The following is a 19,302-nucleotide window of genomic DNA, read 5'->3' as shown; positions in this document are numbered from 1 at the left end:
GAGCTCCTCGATTTTTGTACAACACTGCTCTGTGTCCCTGGAGTAGCCTCTTTCCATCGTGGCTCTGGAAACTTTAGCGTACGTATTTGCGTTTCTTTTTTTGGAACGTAGTTCTGCCATAACACATTCATCTCCCCAACATTAAATGAGATCCAGTACTTCCCATTTGGACCATGCTGGAGCTAGTCTGCGAATCCGGGACTGTGGGGTCTCTTGTTATGGTGGACTCTGCATGGTCGCCTGTGATGGTGGACTATGCTGATGGTGACCAAACAGGAAATGAAATTCAGAAGTTCCTGGGGCTTTTACTGCCTACCTGGCTAGTGCATCAGAGTTGAGAGTGTTGTCCAGAGCAGTCACAAGGGAGCATTCTGGGATAGATCCGGAGGCCAATAACATCAAATTGTGTCCACAGTACCTGTAACCCGGAACTGCGATCTTGATTTTAGCACTACTCCACTTGCCAAGGTGGAGTACAGAAATCGGATTAAAGAGCCCTTTAAATCGAAAAACCGGTTTGGTCATGTGGACGGAATCAGTTTTATTTCAAATTAACTCTGCTAATTCCAAAATAACCGTGTACTGTAGACCAGGCCTTAGAAATGCCTAAGTGAAATTCATTTACTCTTGAAGTCAATCCTCTGATATCTGATCTATGCCCACTACTTGGCACAGGACTGTAGAGATCCCAAGGTTTACACTCTTCCAATGGCCATTTTATCAGCACCAACGTATGGAGAGTCTTGCATAACCATTCTTCCGGATATTGTGCCCATGTTCATTTACCTCTGCATTTTTTCCTGCAGGTTAGCCTTATTTTACATGAAGAGAGGAATAGACGAACCCTTGCTTCTGAGTAGGATCTCTCTCTCATGTTTCTGTACCGCTTAAAAGAGTGGGCCTGGACAACTGAGGATCCCCTTTGGTCCCTTGTTCAAATCAAGTTACCTGTGACCAAGTTTATCAATTCAGCACCGATGACACTAAGTTCTCAGTATATAATGCCACAGTCCTCCTTAAGTTACATACATGAAGAGCTCTGTGCAGCTCAAAAGCTTGTATTGGACCAACTTCTGTTGGTGAAAGACAAGGTATTACCTCACCCACCTTGTCTCTCTGTAATACAGTACATCTAAGGCAATAGACTTTGGTTAAACCCTGAGCTAGCATGCACTTAAGAATCCATATCCACAACCGCAGGACCATGCATGCCACATTCTGTCACCTTCGGTATCCTGGGTTGCTTGCGTGCATTTTATTTTTTGCAGCAAAAGATGTAGGATGAAACTTGGAGAAAGTTCACCCTGTGCCCTTAGTTTAGTGAGGTAGTTAATTTAACCTGCACAGCAGCCAACATTTTCTGGTGTTTACACTAAGTTTGTCTGTTTAAATTGGTCATAAAAAGGAACTTCATTTAGAGATAAGCAAAAAGAGTGTTACAGTACTTTAGATTGACATTTTATTGTAATAGGCAAATAAGAATTGAGTTTTATCTTGTAGACTTGTGCTGCAGATGTGTAGATGCTTTCAAACTCTCTTACAGTGGCATAAATGCTGTGAACAGATGTTGCCAGAATTTACTTGGTCTGCATTTTTAGTTTTAACTATTAGTTCTGGAGTTGATCCTTCTGGCTTAAACAAAAAGCCAAGTTAGCTAAACCTTCACTGATGTAGCCACTTGACTGAATCCTCAAATTTTTTTTTAAACTCCAAAAAGGTCTTTCCTCAAAGATTTGATGCTCTCTGCTAGTCATCAACATGACAGAGCCCTTGAAAAAAACTAGATGAAAACCTGGCTCCACTAAAGTCAATTGCAAAACTCATTGTCTTCCTCAGGGTGAAATCCTGGCTCCACCAAAGTCAATAGGAGTTTTGCCATTTGCCATTAATTTTAGTGGAGCCAGGGTTTCACCCTATGGATCAGATTCCAGCTGACACAAACAGACAAAGCAACAACAACTTCAGCAGCTTGTATTACTTTACTTCAACTTAGAATCTGGCCCTGAATTGTCAGCCGCGGCTGACATTTAAGTGTTAGCCCATTCTAGTGGTACAGTCGACTTAAAGTAGTTTCCATGCCCATGTTCAAACATGCAGCACTATTGTAGCTGTCCCAAAATTACCCATCAACTACGGACAGTTCAAGAAAGCACTTCCAGATACTCCAGAACCACTACTGTCCAAATGGTGAAGCATCTGCTAGTGAGACCGATCCCTAACCTAGTAGTCTAGAGGCTTGCTATCGCCTACTAAAAGCCAAATCAAAGAAATACCTCCATGCGAAATGGCTGGGTGGCAGGTGCTTTGGTGAAATTCAGCCACGATACATAACTGGAGAGGATGCAAACAGGAATACCATGAAGGCAAGATAAATTAATGTGGGGCTAAAGGCAAGTAGAGAATTTTTGTACTATTAAAGTTCTGCATTCAAAATAAATAGCTGAAAACATTTGAGAGAGGAGAGAACATAACAGGTTTATGTTTTTGGGGGGTTTCTTAACTGGTTTATTTTTAGCCATTTCAAGTTTTATGTAGATGTTCAAAAAATGAGGGTTTTCAAGGCTCAGTTCAAACAGCACTGCATTAAAGCATACTAGGGAACCATTAGTGTGCAGGAGTCGGTCTACGCAGGCCAATACATACACGTGTTAGCGTCCTTTAGACATCACATCCCAGTCCACATTACTGCGCCATGTAGACAAGCCCCTTAAACATTTCTGGTGTTTATTCGATAAATACCAATTTCGTTTTTTAATATCATGGCGTTCTATTGGTTAAAACTAAAATCAGAAGTCCTAAACATAACCCACGAGGCACCCACGTTAAAGCAATTATATATACTTCATGTCTCCTTAAAACGAGTTTTTCCTGTAGCCAGGCGCTGTAGCTGCCATTCTTAAGTGACCCAGAATGAAAAATTGTACAATCACTACACTGTTGATAAATACTTTGGTTTAATACTTGAAATATCTCTATGTAGTGAGAGGACATGGAAACAAACTCGTTTTTGGTAAACAACTAGCTGAGCACATTTACGGATCCAGACTAAGCGTGGCATAACACCTGGAAATTTAACCACATCCCTGCTGCGCTGTCTCTGCCTCCTCACTCTGGCAATTTTCTTCTGTGTCACGGCAGCTGCCTCTGCCATCAGCTGCTCCACAGAGGAGTTTCTCTTTAGCCATGCTGTCAATACCATGCCTTCAGCTGCATGATGTCACTGTCCTATTTCCAGCCTTGACGCAGTCTTGCACCACTTGTGACAGCAGGTTGTAGCTTTACCCAATAGAGAGTTGAGAGAGCCAGAAAACATTAATTGGACATACAAGCTGTATGTTCTCAGTGTTCAGAAGTCAAAAGTTGGGCTCTCTCGTTAATGAGACCTTGTGAGTTGCAATTCATATGAGATGTTTTAATATACAGTGAACTAAGCCTCAGAAGGATTAACAGCTGAATAGCTGAAAGTTAGCAGGGATTTTTTTTAAATGACAGTCATTTTATTCATTTTTTCTGAATCCTTCAGATTAGTCTCAGGATTGGATGCTTTGCTGTTCGCACGAAACATCCTAGTATGTACTGGCAACTGTATCAAAAATATCTATTGATCCTTACTCAGGAAAAGAGCTCAGGGAATCTTAGAAGTACCCCATTAAGCTTCCATATTTGTAGTCATCAGGGCATAGGCCCTAACACTACAGCTACTAAAAGGCAACGCTTCCACCTACACTAGGGCAACTCCACCATACCATCCAGTAACAGGCAGTGGTACTTAAGCGTTATGGGAGGTTGCAAAGACAAGTGAAACATCAAGAAAAGAACTGCACAGTCCACATTTTTAAAAGCCTGAAGGAGCCACAGAACGTTGAAACACCAACTTACTTTCTGCCTCAACTCCACCCCAACGCAGACTTCCCATTCAAGCACTTCAGTGATGACATCAGATCAGTACAAGTACATGCAATGACTCGGTATGCAGCTGTGGGGCAATAACCCTGAAGACACTCAGTGAAATCCCTACTTTTGTATAGTTATCCAGTTTCCCCCAAAAGAAACCTTTTTACCTTTAAGGCTTTTTACTAAAATCAACCAGCAGTTTAGAGACTGCCACACTAAGACCACTCTTGTTGCTTCTAAACAATAACTCAGTATAAACGTGTAAGAAGTCATTTGATACAATTAATTTTGCATACCATTGGGTACACTTACCATCCAGGAAGGGAATACAGAAATAACGAGGGAGGTGAATGCTAATTAGTGTAACAATTAGTTTTGGACTGGAAAGAAGTTAAGAGACTGAATTTCTTCAGCAAGAATAAGCCAGTGTGTTGTGGGGAAGGCACTCCTTGATAAACAGTTCCTTGCATATTCACTTTTCAGCTGGTTTGTGTCCCAAATGCAAATTTATGAAATTCATCCATCCCCATGCTCTGGGCATTCATTCACTGTTCTGAGCACGGAGAGGGGGTCATACATATGCTCTTCCCCAGGATTTATAACATAGCATTCAATATTAACAGCAGCAAAATGGAAGCGGCATGTGTGCGCAGACAGGAAGGGGGTGGAGTGGACCAGAGATTCTGTAGTAGTGTTCTTCAGGCCACCCAACTCTCCCTTAAACAAGGACCAAAAATTTTATTTAAGCAAGACTTAAAAAATCCCATTTAAGGGATCCTCTCAGAACCCTGGCTTATCCAAACAAGCCAATGTTTTTAAAAAAGTAAATTGATAGTATTCCTTTTGGATACTGAGTAGCCACCGAGGACAGTTCTTGGAGACAAAGGTGACCAGCTTCCATCTCTTTCAAGACAAAAGAGGGAAAAGGGTGTCCATTTAGACATTAAAAACTGAATGCTAAGATTCTGGCAAAGGAGAATGGCCAAAGCCTGGTGACCACAGAACAGATGACCTAAAGGTCCACACCAATCACTATGTTAAGACTGACTCTGGAAAGATGTGACAGCCACAATCAGGTTCGAAACACCCTGAAACCATAACAAGAGCAGAAGTAAAGCAGAAATGCCATTCTTAATTTCAATTGTCTAAGCATCATGTCAAGTTATGCATTACACACAGGAGTTTGTCCCCTCTAATATTAACAAGTCTTACAATGGGTTCCTTCCCTTTTTGGAAAGATGGCCACCAGCTTAAAGCAATGTACCTCAGTTACAGAGACCCTGGCTGCCAGAGATGCAAGAAACCTTGGCTCACCAGAATCAAGCAAGAGATTAATCACTTAGTCAACAACCTCACATGGGTTTAAACGGGTTTTGTTTGGAATCTCTAACAAAATATTTTATGTTAGGTTTCCAATCCATTGTCCAGTATGAAAGCTTTCACAACCTTCTCACCTTCTTGGGGGGGAGAAGACAGAGTATCTAAGTGGCAAAGGAAATACCATTTCATATGGACTGGAATGAAATACTTGGAACAACATTAAGTTCCAAAGAACAGGCGACCTCAAGTTCATGTGAGCCAGCAAAGTATGGTATAATTGCTGGACCCTTGTTACTTTCTGAAAGCATCATGGGTACACTAACTACTCAAAATATCAAACCAAGAAACTCAAGCACACTCATGCTAACACCACAATACTTTTTTTTTTTTAAAATAGTGTTCGCTTAATAACCATGGAAATCTAGTATGTCAGCTGCTCTTCCATGACAAGTCACCAGGACCAGATGGCATTCATCCAAAAGTTCTGAAAACTCAAATGTGAAATTGCAGAACTATGGTTTGTAACCTGTCCTTTAAATCAGCTACTGTACCCAATGACTGGAAGATAACTAATGTAATGCCAATATTTAAGAAGGGCTCTAGAGATGATCCTGGCAATTACAGACCGGTATATCTAACGTCAGTACTGGGCAAATTAGTTGAGATAATAGTAAAGAATAAAATTGTCAGACACACAGAAGAACAAATTGTTGCACAAAAGTCAACATGGTTTCTGAAAAGGGAGATCGTGTCTTACTAATCTATTAGAGTTCTTTGAGGGGGGTCAAACATGTGGACAAGGTGGATCCAGTGGACATACTGTACTTAGATTTCCAGAAAACCTTTGACAAGGTCCCTCACCAAAGGCTCTTATGTAAATTAAGTTGTCATGGGATAAGAGGGAAGATCCTTTCATGGATTGAGAACTGGTTAAAAGACAGGGAACAAAGGGCAGGAATAAATGGTAAATTTTCAGAATGGAGAGTGGTGTTCCCCAAGGGTCAGTCCTAGGACCAATCCTATTCAACTTATTCATAAATGATCTGGAGAAAGGGGGTAAACAGTGAGGTGGCAAAGTTTGCAGATGACACTAAACTGCTCAAGATAGTTAAGACCAAAGCAGACTGTGAAGAACTTCAATAAGATCTCACAAAACGGCAAATGAAATTTAATGTGGATAAATGTAAAGTAATGCACATTGGAAAAAATAATCCCCACTACACATACAACATGATGGGGGCTAATTTAGCTACAACTAATCAGGAGAAAGATCTTGGAGTCATCGTGGATAGTTCTCTGAAGACATCCACGCAGTGTGCAGCGACAGTCAAAAAAGCAAACGGGATGTTAGGAATCATTAAAAAAGGGATAGAGAATAAGACCGAGAATATCTTATTGCCTTTATATAAATCCATGGTACGCCCACATCTTGAATACTGCGTACAGATGTGGTCCCCTCATCTCAAAAAAGATATACTGGCATTAGAAAATTAGAAGAGGTTCAGAAAAGGGCAACTAAAATGACTAGGGGTTTGGAATGGGTCCCATATGAGGAGAGATTAAAAAGGCTAGGACTTTTCAGCTTGGAAAAGAGGAGACTAAGGGGGGATAGGATAGAGGTCTATAAAATCATGAGTGATGTGGAGAAAGTGAATAAGGAAAAGTTATTTACTTGTTCCCATAATATAAGAACTAGGGGCCACCAAATGAAATTAATGGGCAGCAGGTTTAAAACAAATAAAAGGAAGTTATTCTTCACTCAGCGCACAGTCAACCTGTGGAACTCCTTGCCTGAGGAGGTTGTGAAGGCTAGGACTATAACAGGGTTTAAAAGAGAACTGGATACATTCATGGAGGTTAAGTCCATTAATGGCTATTAGGCAGGATGGGTAAGGAATGGTGTCCCTAGCCTGTCTGTCTGTCAGAGGGTGGAGATGGATGGCAGGAGAGAGATCACTTGATCATTACCTGTTAGGTTCACTCCCTCTGGGGCACCTGCCATTGGCCGCTGTCGGTAGACAGGACACTGGGCTGGATGGACCTTTAGTCTGACCCAAGTATGGCCGTTCTTATGACCATTCATTCAGAGGTGAACTATATTTAAGGCTGGTTATTATGGCACATGGGAAAAAGTCTGACTAGTATTACCATACTAATCAGTTTTTAGTGACAGAGGAAGAATCATGGTACATTTTAATTAGTATGAAGCTGCTTGTAAAAAGAACTGAACATGCTTAAAGTAGCATAAATTAAGAACCCTTATACTCCACTACACCGGCTACAGCAAGCCTAATTTGTCAATATTCACAGAGGCTTGCTCAGCTGGCCTTCTTCTGAAGGGATCAGCATATAGAAAAGGGTAGCTTTCTTTGTTATGAACTCATGACCACGACCAATAGCCTTACTTAGGATGACATGACAGCCCATGGAGCCTCGTTCCACCTGCTGAAGCCCAACAGTTGTACACGTGCCTTTAACTGTTAATCCCTGACACTTACTAAAGCTAAAGACTAGAAATCAAGAGCACCCCCACATGACAGGAACTAACAGTGACTAACAGATACTTCCTCTTATTCTTTTGTAGGTTCTCAGTGTGAAAATCTGAGTACTTTACACTTGAGAATATTACCTGTTCTACCCAAACCCCAAGTAAACTCAACAAGGAATGCTGCCTGATTTATGTAAACAGAGAATCATTAAGATACCAAGTTTAAAAACTATTTGACAGTTTTAGTCGCTTCCCCATAGTCTTTATGGAAGTATATTCCTTGAAGACAGAACAAAAGATCCATGGCAGTGATGAGGTGTCTCACTATTTATATCAGACCTTGATTTAAGAACCACAAAAGAAGATCAGAATACTAGCTTTTGGCTACCAATATCCACTGGGTTTATGATCAAACTGCAGAAAGTTCTAGTTAGTTTGAAATTTTGCACTGCATTTTCTCAGATACTGGTTTACATTCATTGCCGCCAACTCCCTCCTGCGCCTGTTCACTCTCTAAAGTCATTTTATTGCCTTGAGAGAATTCGTTTGTGCTTTATGAAGCACATCAAGTCCTTGGATAAATATCAGGTCTTGAAAACCTTTTGTCCATAGCAAGTAACAGACCTCCGGCCCATGAGTTGGAGAGCAGCAGCAGCTTGAAACAAGCATGATCTTGGTCAGTTTCACTGCTTCCCAACAAAACAGCTCTAAAGTTGAGCCACCTAATTCATTTCACTCTACTGCTCCTTGTCACTTCAAGAAAAAGATCACAGTAAGAGGAGTCTCTCCTCTTCTCTATCCAGTGCACCAAATAACAGAAGAATGGATTTTTTTTTTTTACTGATGCTGAGGAAATACACTGTGAGAATTACAAATGACTAAACAAAAGACTCCCTCAATATTGCTATTTTTTGTTCAAAAATGCTGTTAGACTGCATTAACAGCAGTGGTGAAACTGACCAGGATTGAACCATTTTCACTCTTCCACATCTAGGAAAGCTTTGCGTGGCAGTAGAGAGAAGGGATCTGAAGACATCCAAAAATGCATGGGTAGGGAGGAAGAGACATGAAAGTCCAGGTAAAGGAGTATTCTGAAGAGAAGCAAAGCAGAAAGACAAAGAAAGCTGTAAGATTCCCCCTAGCGTGACCTAGTATGAAAAATGCAAATGTTTGTTATTGTCATTGTATGCAACATCTAGTGGGGAGACGTGATTAAATGTTAAATTCTGGGACCCAATGTGCCAGACAAGAATGAACATTTGAGTGGGTTTCCCAGGACATACTTGGGAGGAGTTAAATGCAAATTCCCACCTTCAGACCCAACCTTTTGAAGCTATGCTTGAGGAGACATGCATTGTGTACAGATTACTTGTTCCCAGGGATCCAAGATTGAAGGCCCAAACTGTATAAAGGAAGGACTCTGATTCATGATGGGTTTCTGTTCTGAGCAAAAGGTGTTATGAACTTGTAACAAGAGGAAAATCCTCTATGTGGGGTTGAAGGATTGACTCCTACCAGAGTCCTTGTGGGACAATCTCTGGTAAGATTAGCATGCATGTAGGTTCTTTATTGTTTTACTATATTTTCTCTGTAATGCTTTCACCTTAAGAATAAACATGCTTGCTTAGAAAGAGCTGTGTGGTACCTTATAGCTATGGGCAATTATGCTGTTTATAGCCTCTGAGGTGAAAGCAAAGCCGGTCTGCTTACATGGTCTGACTTGCTGGGGTACTCGCAGTGCAGGAAGGCAACTGTGCAGCATGGAAAACCCTCAGCCAGCTGCAAGAGACGTGTCTTCGCCAAAGAGACAACAACTGGGAAGACAGAAGCCTAAGAGAAGGATTCCTAGTCCCAGCAGCTGAGCCCAAGATAAACTGGATGCTTTCCCTTATCCTGCCTGACACCACCTAGGCCCTACCACAAGCAGGGTCTACAAACAACATGCTAGCAACATGAAGAGCAGCTTTCCTGCACTTAGAGTGGTGTACATTAGGTCTCTCAGCAGGGTACTGGACGTTAACTTCTCTTGTAGGCATCATCCACAGTGCCTGTTTTGTGGCTAGTGAAACCAGGTTGGCCAAAAGCCAAGGGGCAAAATGGAGTCCTCAGTTTAAGCCAGATAAGACAAACCAACAGCAGCAAAGGTGTCAAATAATGCATGTTTCAAGATAGCATGAAGACTCAATAGGATGTGCTTTAGTGGTCCACTGGCAGGGAGTTTTCAGTTTAACAGTCTGTGTTGAAGTAGGGTGTTAAGGTTGCATAAGGAATTCTGTGATCAATTTAGATAGCTGTTTCTATAGCTGTTTGTAGGACTGAGTGTTTGATCGTACATTTTTCCTTGATTTGCATTTAGCAACCTCTGTTGTAACTTCGCTGTTCTGGAATATGCACCAATGTGCCACCAGTATGCCAGTCAAGACTACGGCAAGGACAAAAAGAGTCTGATGGGTAGGGAGGGGAGAGCAGCATCCAGCTGACCTGTGACAGGCTCTAAGGAGAATGAGCCAACTCAGATCCACCTATGGATAGTTAATTGCCTAACCAGCTGGGCAGCGAATCATAGAACATCAGGGTTGGAAGGGACCTCAGGAGGTCATCTAGTCCAACGCCCTGCTCAAAGCAGGACCGATCCCCAATTTTTGCCCCGATCCCTAAATGGCCCCCTCAAGGATTGAACTCACAACCCTGGGTTTAGTAGGCCAATGCTCAAACCAATGAGTTATCCCCTTATGAGAACTCAGTTTAGCCCCAGAGCAGAGAGGTTCCTCCTCAGGGGAGCTAGTCAGGAAACTACTCGCCGCGGTGTCTCCCTGTAGAACAGAGCAACAGGTCCAGAGAGAAGGTGCTCCCAAGACAAGGGACCAAAGCAGTCCAGGAGAATGAAGTGGGTGTGGAACCCCGAGGAGCTACTAGGGAGTTGCTCAGCAAAACACACTGGTAGGGGAAGACTGGCATGTGGCTGAATGCCTAGCTGAAACCCAAGCTCCAGGCAGGGAATCCAGCCTAAGAGTGATCAAGGTTGGTGCACTGTCATTGGAGTAACTGAGTAAAGCTTTTGGTTGTTGTGTTGTCATTTTCCATTAAGTAAGATGACCTTCTAAAGAGAGCCCTTTAATACTGGAAAGCCTGCTTGGACTTGTTTATACCCAGATGAAAGAAAACAGAGGCAGGGTTCACCTGCGGCCTGCACCTGACTGCGGGGGGTACATTGGGATGATCTCCACATCTTCACATGGTCCATACACCAAGAAGTGATTTTATATGCATGTCATGGTGAAGCTTGTTGCAGTGATCTGCAAGAGTCTCCAGTTCTTGTAAACCAGCCATCCTTAACTGGCAGGGTGATTTGATGCAGCAAGTCCCATGAGTAATGCTACAGTCACCTTGACAGAGCCTCCTCACTCTTGCACCCAGTCACTACCAACAGCACCTGACTACCTGCGGAGTCTCCTTTATCTAAGGCAACATTGTCTACATCTAGCCCTGCCTTGCTATGCTGCAATGTTATTCAGGTTCAAAATCTATGAACTCTATCATAACCACTTATTGTTTTATAATATTACTGTTAGCTGAGCTACTTGTACTGAAGTGCTGCTGAGTATGGCAGCCAGGTATAGTCTTCAAAGGCAAACCCAGTGTGTTTCTTCCGTCTTGCAAATAAATCTGTAGGTTTTCCCAAGATGTACATGTTAAATAACTAAAGTCAGGGGAGTTCTGCTGGGAGGTAAGCAAGTGTAGAAGACTCCAGGCTTTGGCTGCTGAAGATGGCCAGTTTAAGATCTTGTATTTTTATGTAGAGAGATTTCCTGCCCCCATTTTATTTATGCAGTGGTGTGTGGTTACCTATTCTGTGAAATGAGCTGTTAGTACACCTGGAAAAGGATTTGAACATGGGCAAAAATCAAAGTGTCGACTAGCCACACAGTACGCAGCTTTGAACAAAGTACTTAAGGCAGACATGCAATAGAGTAGCTATGTTTGCTGAGGCAAACATCTTGGTAGACCCTAGGACTCCAAAACTAAAAGTCTGTCTCTACCTGAGCTATGAGCCAGGCTTTCAAGCAGACTTGTAACACAACCACATTATCTGTGGACTGGGCACAGACAAGATCACTACTAACCCATGGGTTGTATTTACCTATTTTAATGTTATAAAAATATAGACTAACCCTCAAGAACCCCATGCACCGCTACAGACTAGGGACCGAATGGCTCAGCAGCAGTTCTGCAGAAAAGGACCTAGGGGTTACAGTGGACGAGAAGCTGGATATGAGTCAACAGCGTGCCCTTGTTGCCAAGAAGGCCAATGGCATTGTGGGATGTATACACAGGGGCATTGCCAGCAGATCGAGGGACGTGATCGTTCCCCTCTGTTCAACATTGGTGAGGCCCCATCTGGAGCACTGTGTCCAGTTTTAGGCCCCACACTACAAGAAGGATGTGGAAAAATTGGAAAACTTCCAGCGGAGGGCAACAAAAATGATTAGGGGACTGGAACACATGACTTATGAGGAGAGGCTGAGGGAACCAGGATTGTTTAGTCTGTGGAAGAGAAGAATGAGGGGGGATTTGATAGCTGCTTTCAGCTACCTGAAAGGGGGTTCCAAGGAGGATGGATCTAGACTGTTCTCAGTGGTAGCTGATGACAGAACAAGGAGTAATGGACTCAAGTTGCAGTGGGGAAGGTTTAGGTTGGATATTAGGAAAAACTTTTTCACTAGGAGGGTGGTGAAACACTGGAATGCGTTACCTAGGGAGGTGGTGGAATCTCCTTCCTTAGAAGTTTTTAAGGTCAGGCTTGACAAATCCCTGGCTGGGATGATTTAGTTGGGGATTGGTCCTGCTTTGAGCAGGGGGTTGGACTAGATGACCTCCTGAGTTCCCTTCCAACCCTGACATTCTATGATTCAATGACAGTAGGATGGTCTGTGGCTCTACTGGGCTACTTTGCTTCTTTTTGTACGTCTTTGCTACATTAAAGCAAACAAATACTTCATTAATTAGGTTGTAGAGTTTGAGTGTTGCCCCACCTGTTTTTTCCATATTACAACTTATTCCAACTGTCTGAGCAATACCAACTACCACCTACATGAGTGTTATTGCCTACAACTTGAGGGAATTACATAACAAATTAGCAGATCCCATCTAGATACAGGACTTTTTTTTCATGTCAGTCTACCATCAGTATTACGAATGTAAGTGCACAAAAAACAGGAAGTGAAAGAGGCTATAATTACGGCATAGCTTTCCACACGCAGATTCCACCAACATGTCTCTCAATTTCTGCAGCTGCATAAAATAGGTCGCCAAACATTCAGAAAGTGATTTTTCTTCATTTTTAGCTAGTTCAGTAAAATTATGCCCCACGCAGTTCAGGCTGCTGCCCAATTTGCCATAGCATCCAATACTGGAGTTCCATAAAGACTTAGGTAGCTCTGCCATAGCATTTAGGGTCAGTGTACCATGACCCCTTTTGTGGCTGCACTGAAATCATGCAAGGCAACAGCAGGAAAAGATGGGACCAGAAATTCAAAGGGGTTCAGAGAAAAAAAGACAGCTGCATAGAAGTGAAGCCTTCAGATAAACTTACAATTCGCAGGGAGTGGGTTGCTGGCATATCAGGCTCAGAAGCTCAGTGCCTTGTCAGAAGCCTAACTATTTGGAAGCTCCTTCTTAGGGCTCATAGCAACCTCACTCAGTTATGATGCATGCCTGCTGAAAGACTCCTTCTTGTGGCAGACAGGAACCAAGATGGCCAACACCTGTATCATCTCAGCAAAAAGAGCCACAAGAGGATTTTTGCATCTGCAGAATTCAGAGAACTTCAACTATGGTCTATAGTAACATTAGTTCACTCACCGGTGAGCTATCCACAATGAATGCTGTGGATACCGTGTGTATAAAAAAAGATCAATGGTATTCACAAAATCCTAACAAACTAGTACACGTTAACAGACGCTAAGGTTACAGGGAAGAGTTGCAATACACAGAACTTTAACTATGCCCCTTGTGCCTATGCAAACAGCTTTGGCTCTTTCACATTTAAGACTTTAGCTACACAACCATAATGGTCTAGATTTCTCTAGAAGTCATATTAAGACTACTTGCTGTCTGCTATACTGTAACCTTGATTCTGCCCCTGGTGCCTATGCATTATAATCTTACTGCTTCAGTATACGTCAGTAGATGCTACTCAGATACCACGAACAGTTCCTATTTCACCTCGTGTTTTATCCTCTAAAGCCACTTCCCCTCTGAATTCCCTACTTCTCATTGTGCTCCCCTCCAAGGTGTGGCTAAAATCACCTCCTGCATTCTTTCACTTCCCTTGAGTTTGGTGAAGCCAAAAAGATTTAAAAATTAGTCACCCTCACAGTCCAGGTTCTGCACAGCTCCATTCCAGAGCACATACTGGCTCTAGGTTTCTCCTTCCCCATGCCTACCAATTTACTCCTGCCTAGTCATTCCACACTTAGTATGTTTTTTCCATGTTGACCCTTAAGACTGGAACAGCCTCTATGATATTAGTCAACCACTCTTCCATATCCCTTTCTAGTATTTTTGTTCTTCCGTGAGGCCTTCCGATAAGCCAAACACTTGTTGCACAATTAAAATTTGAGCTCTTCAGGACCAATGAGAAACTTGGAAATTATTCACTCAAGCTGAGTACAGCAGGTACATAGGTACAAGCCTCTCCCCAAGAACAATTTGTACTTCATGTTTACTGATGTCCTACCCACACACTGATCTACTAGTGTTATGTTCTTGATCCAGTAGCAATTGTAAGCTCCAAGCAGCAGTAATCTCTAGTATTTATTTGTATAATGCTGCATGTACAGTTATAGTACTATAGATTACCACTAGACTATCACACTATAGCCTAATACTATTATGTAATACAGACATTTAGATACCTGCAATCAAGTAACCAGGGAGTCATCAGCGAACAAGAGACATTTGCTGAAAACTTTTAAAGCCATCCCTAAATCCATTCTTTCTATCAACTTGTGTGTGTAGTTTTAGACACAGCTTAATGATTTCTTGTAACAATAATATTCTGGACACCTGCTTTAAGAGAAACATTCATATAGGGTTTATTAGTTTCCCCAAACTTTCCATCCCCTGAAAAGTCTATTGCTGGATTTGTTAATTTAGTAAGTGAAGACAGGTAAATTTCTCTTAATGTAACAAATATGAAGGTGATTCAGTATTAAAATGGCATAACTGAATTTCCTGGGAGATTAAAAATGTTATCGGAGACAAGAAGTGACTGAAGCTAGACAGAACCAGGGAGATAGTTTGGACTGCTCTTATTACATGCTGCATAAATGCAGTCCCTATAAAAATTTTGCTCACAGAACACTGAAGAATACAAAGACCACAGTCCTGAAGCCTTAAAATGCTTCCAAACACTGTCCTTCAAAAGTGAGTTTCTTACAGATAGTCAGTGTTCACTGAAAGACACTCCCGTCTGGCAGGACAGGTGGAATGATCAGGCTGAAAACTGTAGTATAGATGTACGCACCCAAAAGCAGACAATTCCCCAACCATCACATGACTTGGATGGCTGGAAAGACTCCACCTCAGAAAAGCCTGCAAAGGCATCACCACTCCATTACACCTAATGGGTACTGATCGATCCATCATGGCATAAGCAGCTGTACAACAGTAAGCCTTAAGGTAAGTTAGGTTAGCCTCCTAGAGGCCCAATTCAGACAAAAAAAGCTCATTCCACTTAAGGCACTGACAGGGTTCCTAAGTGCCCATACTGACGATCTGTTCCGAGTCTTAGTAGCCTATTCAGGGAGAACAACCAACCTTCTCTAGCTGGCTTTTTAGAAATCAAGCTATAAGTTGACATTATGACTGACTGAATAGTTAGAAGAATACAGAGACTACTCCAGAGAGAGACCGATCAAGAGCCTTATAAGAATATAGTTTTATCCTGATCCTCCATGGCAAATGCAACACAGTATACTCCATTTTACTGGGACATCTCAATAAGCCTAATGAGCTCAAAGACTAAATACTATTACTAACCTGCTTAAACAGAATCACTAATAAGTTCTGTTTGCATATGCCCTAAGTGCACCAATGGGTTAAATGGTTTTAGCAAGTTAAAAATCCTGCTTTTAATAAAGATGGTTCCTACTAGAAAGTCAAGTGTTGAAACACTGAATAATAAGATGACTGCATTTTCATTCAGTACATTTTTTCTATTTTAAGTCTTTTCAGAAGGCTTCAAGAGTACAGAAGAATTCTACTGTATCAAACTGATTCTGAATCCCTTAATAGAATGACTGCATTTAAGAACTCCCAAAAGGATGTGTTGGGCTCATTTAATTAGGTAACTGGAAGCTGCATCACATACAATCAGTCATTAAGTTACTGATGACAATTCAAAAATTGAATTATCATTTTAAAAAGGCAATTATACTTCAAGTATCTGTTGTTCACTCTTAGCTATTGCTCTCTCCTTAAAGAGTTTCCGCTAACAGAAGAGCCACTGCAAATATTTAACGTCTTATCATAAAACTGCTTTGTACAACAGGAAGCAAATATGAAATTTTGATGTAATAAAGCTCGTTAATTGCCTGTCAGGAAGTGATAGGCACCAACTGTGGAAGGACAACTGAAAAAGACCTAATAGTAGTTTTCTGCAGGGAATATCAAGCCAGTTGGATCACTGTACTATTACATTTCAGCATTACCTTGAATATATGCAATTTGCATCCTCTTTGCTACCACCTGGGTGCATTGCAGCTTCTTTCATTGAGAGACATCAATATGTGTTGCTACGGAAATGAGCGTGAGGTCACAAGCCTCCTGCACAACTGGAGTTGGGGGATGGGATGGGACAAATACCAGGCATAACTAAATGTGACACATCCACTGATGGAATTGTGCTCAAATTTAAGCAGTACTTTACAAGTATTGTAAGAACAAAGCTCCTCTTTTTGTTTGCTGAAGTAAGAGGCTTTAGCACAAACAGTCCTAGTGTGAATCAGTTTCTAATGGCTGAACTGCATCAACTGGAGATGCAGCATTATCCCAGATTGCTGTTTCAGTGATGGTCAATAGAAGATTCACCCTCTCCTTGATTAAATGAGAATTTTTCTTTTAAATCTAGAACTGGTATAAGTGTGCTAGTCAAGTTTTTGCAAGAATGGAAATATTGCAATAAGGCTACTCCTTGTTATGTCCTCAGCCATATTACACTCTGCTTTGCAATAGTAATAGATACATTACCCATATAAAATAAGGTTTAATACTTGCACTCATAGCAAGCAGCTGCCCTGAACTGATAACTGAAGCGATCAGTATAGAGACAGAACTGTATAAAATTCATATTGCAGTAGAGAGGAACATCAGATATTAGAATCCCTGAGTACTGTCACGCTATTATCTTATTCTGATTTTTCCATATTTTCATTTGATATATCTCCTCCTTTCCCATTCTCAGTCAGGTTTTGACAACTCTGTCTATTTGAAAAATTGAAGACTATTGACAAAATGGTGCAATATAGGCAGAGAGCTGCATCCTAGACAGACTGCGACATTCCAAGATCAGCATTCACTTTTCTTCAGCAAGGGAGGACACCCCAGCTTCTCTTAAAGGCTCAGACCTGACTAACAAGGCAAATATAAAGAACAGTTTTCCCCTTTAAAGCAACCCCTCCCTCCCTCCACCCAGTCTAGCCTCTCTGCAATATGACAAATGCAGAATCTTCTGGAATGACTTGATACTACCTCCCACGATTGCTTTGTTTGCAAGATCAGATCAGAGTGATTTCTTACTTATTGATTTCCAAATGATGTCTGCATTTATTAATAAGGGACATTAAGTATCACAAATCAGATCAGTCTGATAAATGCAGTCTTTATTTTAAGAGTGTAAAACGAAAATAAGGCTAAATCCATAAATCTTGAAACAAATGTAATAAAAATAAACTCAGATCATTGAAGAGACAGGCATACGCTCTTCCCAAATACAGGACAATACAGGACAGAAGACATGAAAAAGGGATGCATTAGAGAAACTGAGAGATGTTTAACAGCTACAGGGAAAGCCATGCATAAAAGTCCCTCAGTGTGATTATTTATAAATTACACACACAATCGTGAATTCCCCTGAGCAGCACCGCGACCTCTAAGAAAGCAATTTAAATGAAACAGTGAGATCGGGTGCTAGAGACAACATACGCGTCAATCTCTAAGATGAGGTTTTTATAGGTAGGATCCAAAGATCTCAGGTTCCAGAAGAAGGCTCCCTGAGACCTGCCAGGAGAAGCAGGGTAAGGGAGGTGGCAGAGGATGGAGGTGGATGTGTGTAGTGGGGGGGGGGCCGCAGACGAGCTGAGTTAATGGGAAAAGCCGGCAGGGAGCGGCACCGCCCAGACACAAGGCAGGGCGAGAAAGGGGGAAAAGCGACCCGCGCCGGCACAGCTCCCGGGCTCCTCGGACCCCGCTGGGGAAGCCAGCCCTCCGACCCGCCCTCCGCACCCCCCCGGGACGGAATCGCTTCGCCATCAGCCCCCCACCGAGGAGCAAGGCGTGGAGGTTTCCCTCTCCGAGGCATGCCCCCGCTGCCCCACGACACCCCCAGCCCCGCAGACCGAACCCCGAAAACAGGGAGGGAGGGAGGGAGGGCAAGCGACCCCCCCCCCCGCCCCGGGAAGGGGTACAAGGACCCTCGCGGGGCAGCCCCGCCCAGAAAGGGGGGTGGGGGGTAGAAGGGAAGAGCAAAGGGGGGCACAACCCTGGCAGGCCACTTGTGGGGGGGAGAACCCCGTTAGCGGGGGACCCCCCCCCCAAAGCACGACCCACGCTCAGCCCTCGGGGCAGCCCCCGGCCCCCTCGGCGCCAGGCTCGGGGGCGCCCCGCCCGAGGGGGGGGGCGCAGCCCCGGGGGAAAGCGGGGGCGGCCCCGCACCCGGGGGTGCGCGCCCCGCGGGGGGAGGGGAGGCAGGACTCACGTTCTTCATGGCGGCCGCCATGTCATCGTAGCGCTCGGCTTGCTCGGCCAGCCGGGCTTTCTGCACCAGCTGCTCGCGGTCCACCATCTTCCCGGCCGGGCGGGCGGGGCTGGGCTCGCGGGCGGGCGGAGCGGCGCGGCGGGAGAGGCGGCGGCGGCGGGGCAGCTCCGGCTGAGGCGGCTCCGGCTCCGGCGGCTGCACACCCGGCTGCTGTGCGCGCGCCGCCCGCGACCAGGACAACCCCGCTGCGGCCACGCCCCCTGCACGCGCGCCTCGCTCCGGCCCCGCCCCGGTCTCTCCCGCGCTGGGCATTGTGGGGGTTGTAGTTCTCTCCCCGCCCCCCCTTCGCGGGCCTCAGCCTGAGCCTGCAGCGCAAGACTCCATTTCCCAGCGCACCCCGCTCAGGGGCGCATTGGAGGAGTGGGAGGGCCCCCCCCTCCAAACGCTCACAGCCCCTCTCTCTCTCTCTCTCTCTCTCTCTCTCTCTCTCTCCTGGCAGTGGCACCCCCGGGCTGTGGGGCTCGGCATCGGGGCCCGCGCGCTGACTCACCGGCTGCAGCCGCTCCCCCCACAGCCCGGGGCTCAGGGACCCCAGCAGCCCCCACGCGGGGTAACCCGCCAC

The 19,302-nt window shown here is 43.8% G+C and overlaps 1 protein-coding gene across 1 annotated transcript in view; it reads right to left on the bottom strand.

Moving 5' to 3' along the window:
* YWHAG (tyrosine 3-monooxygenase/tryptophan 5-monooxygenase activation protein gamma) overlaps nt 1-18,953 on the bottom strand; it is a 42,856-nt gene extending 23,903 nt beyond the window's left edge. Inside the window, exon 1 of the mRNA XM_037880237.2 lies at nt 18,681-18,953. Coding sequence (XP_037736165.1) covers nt 18,681-18,767 — 87 coding nt within the window. The 5' untranslated portion in view covers nt 18,768-18,953. The remainder of the gene's footprint in view (nt 1-18,680) is intronic.
* Nucleotides 18,954-19,302: the final 349 nt, after the last annotated feature.

This window comes from Chelonia mydas, chromosome 17, assembly GCF_015237465.2.
Source record: "Chelonia mydas isolate rCheMyd1 chromosome 17, rCheMyd1.pri.v2, whole genome shotgun sequence".
Taxonomy (NCBI): domain Eukaryota; kingdom Metazoa; phylum Chordata; order Testudines; family Cheloniidae; genus Chelonia; species Chelonia mydas.
Note: the sequence above shows the minus strand (reverse complement) of the source record. Positions and strands in the feature narration are given on the sequence as shown.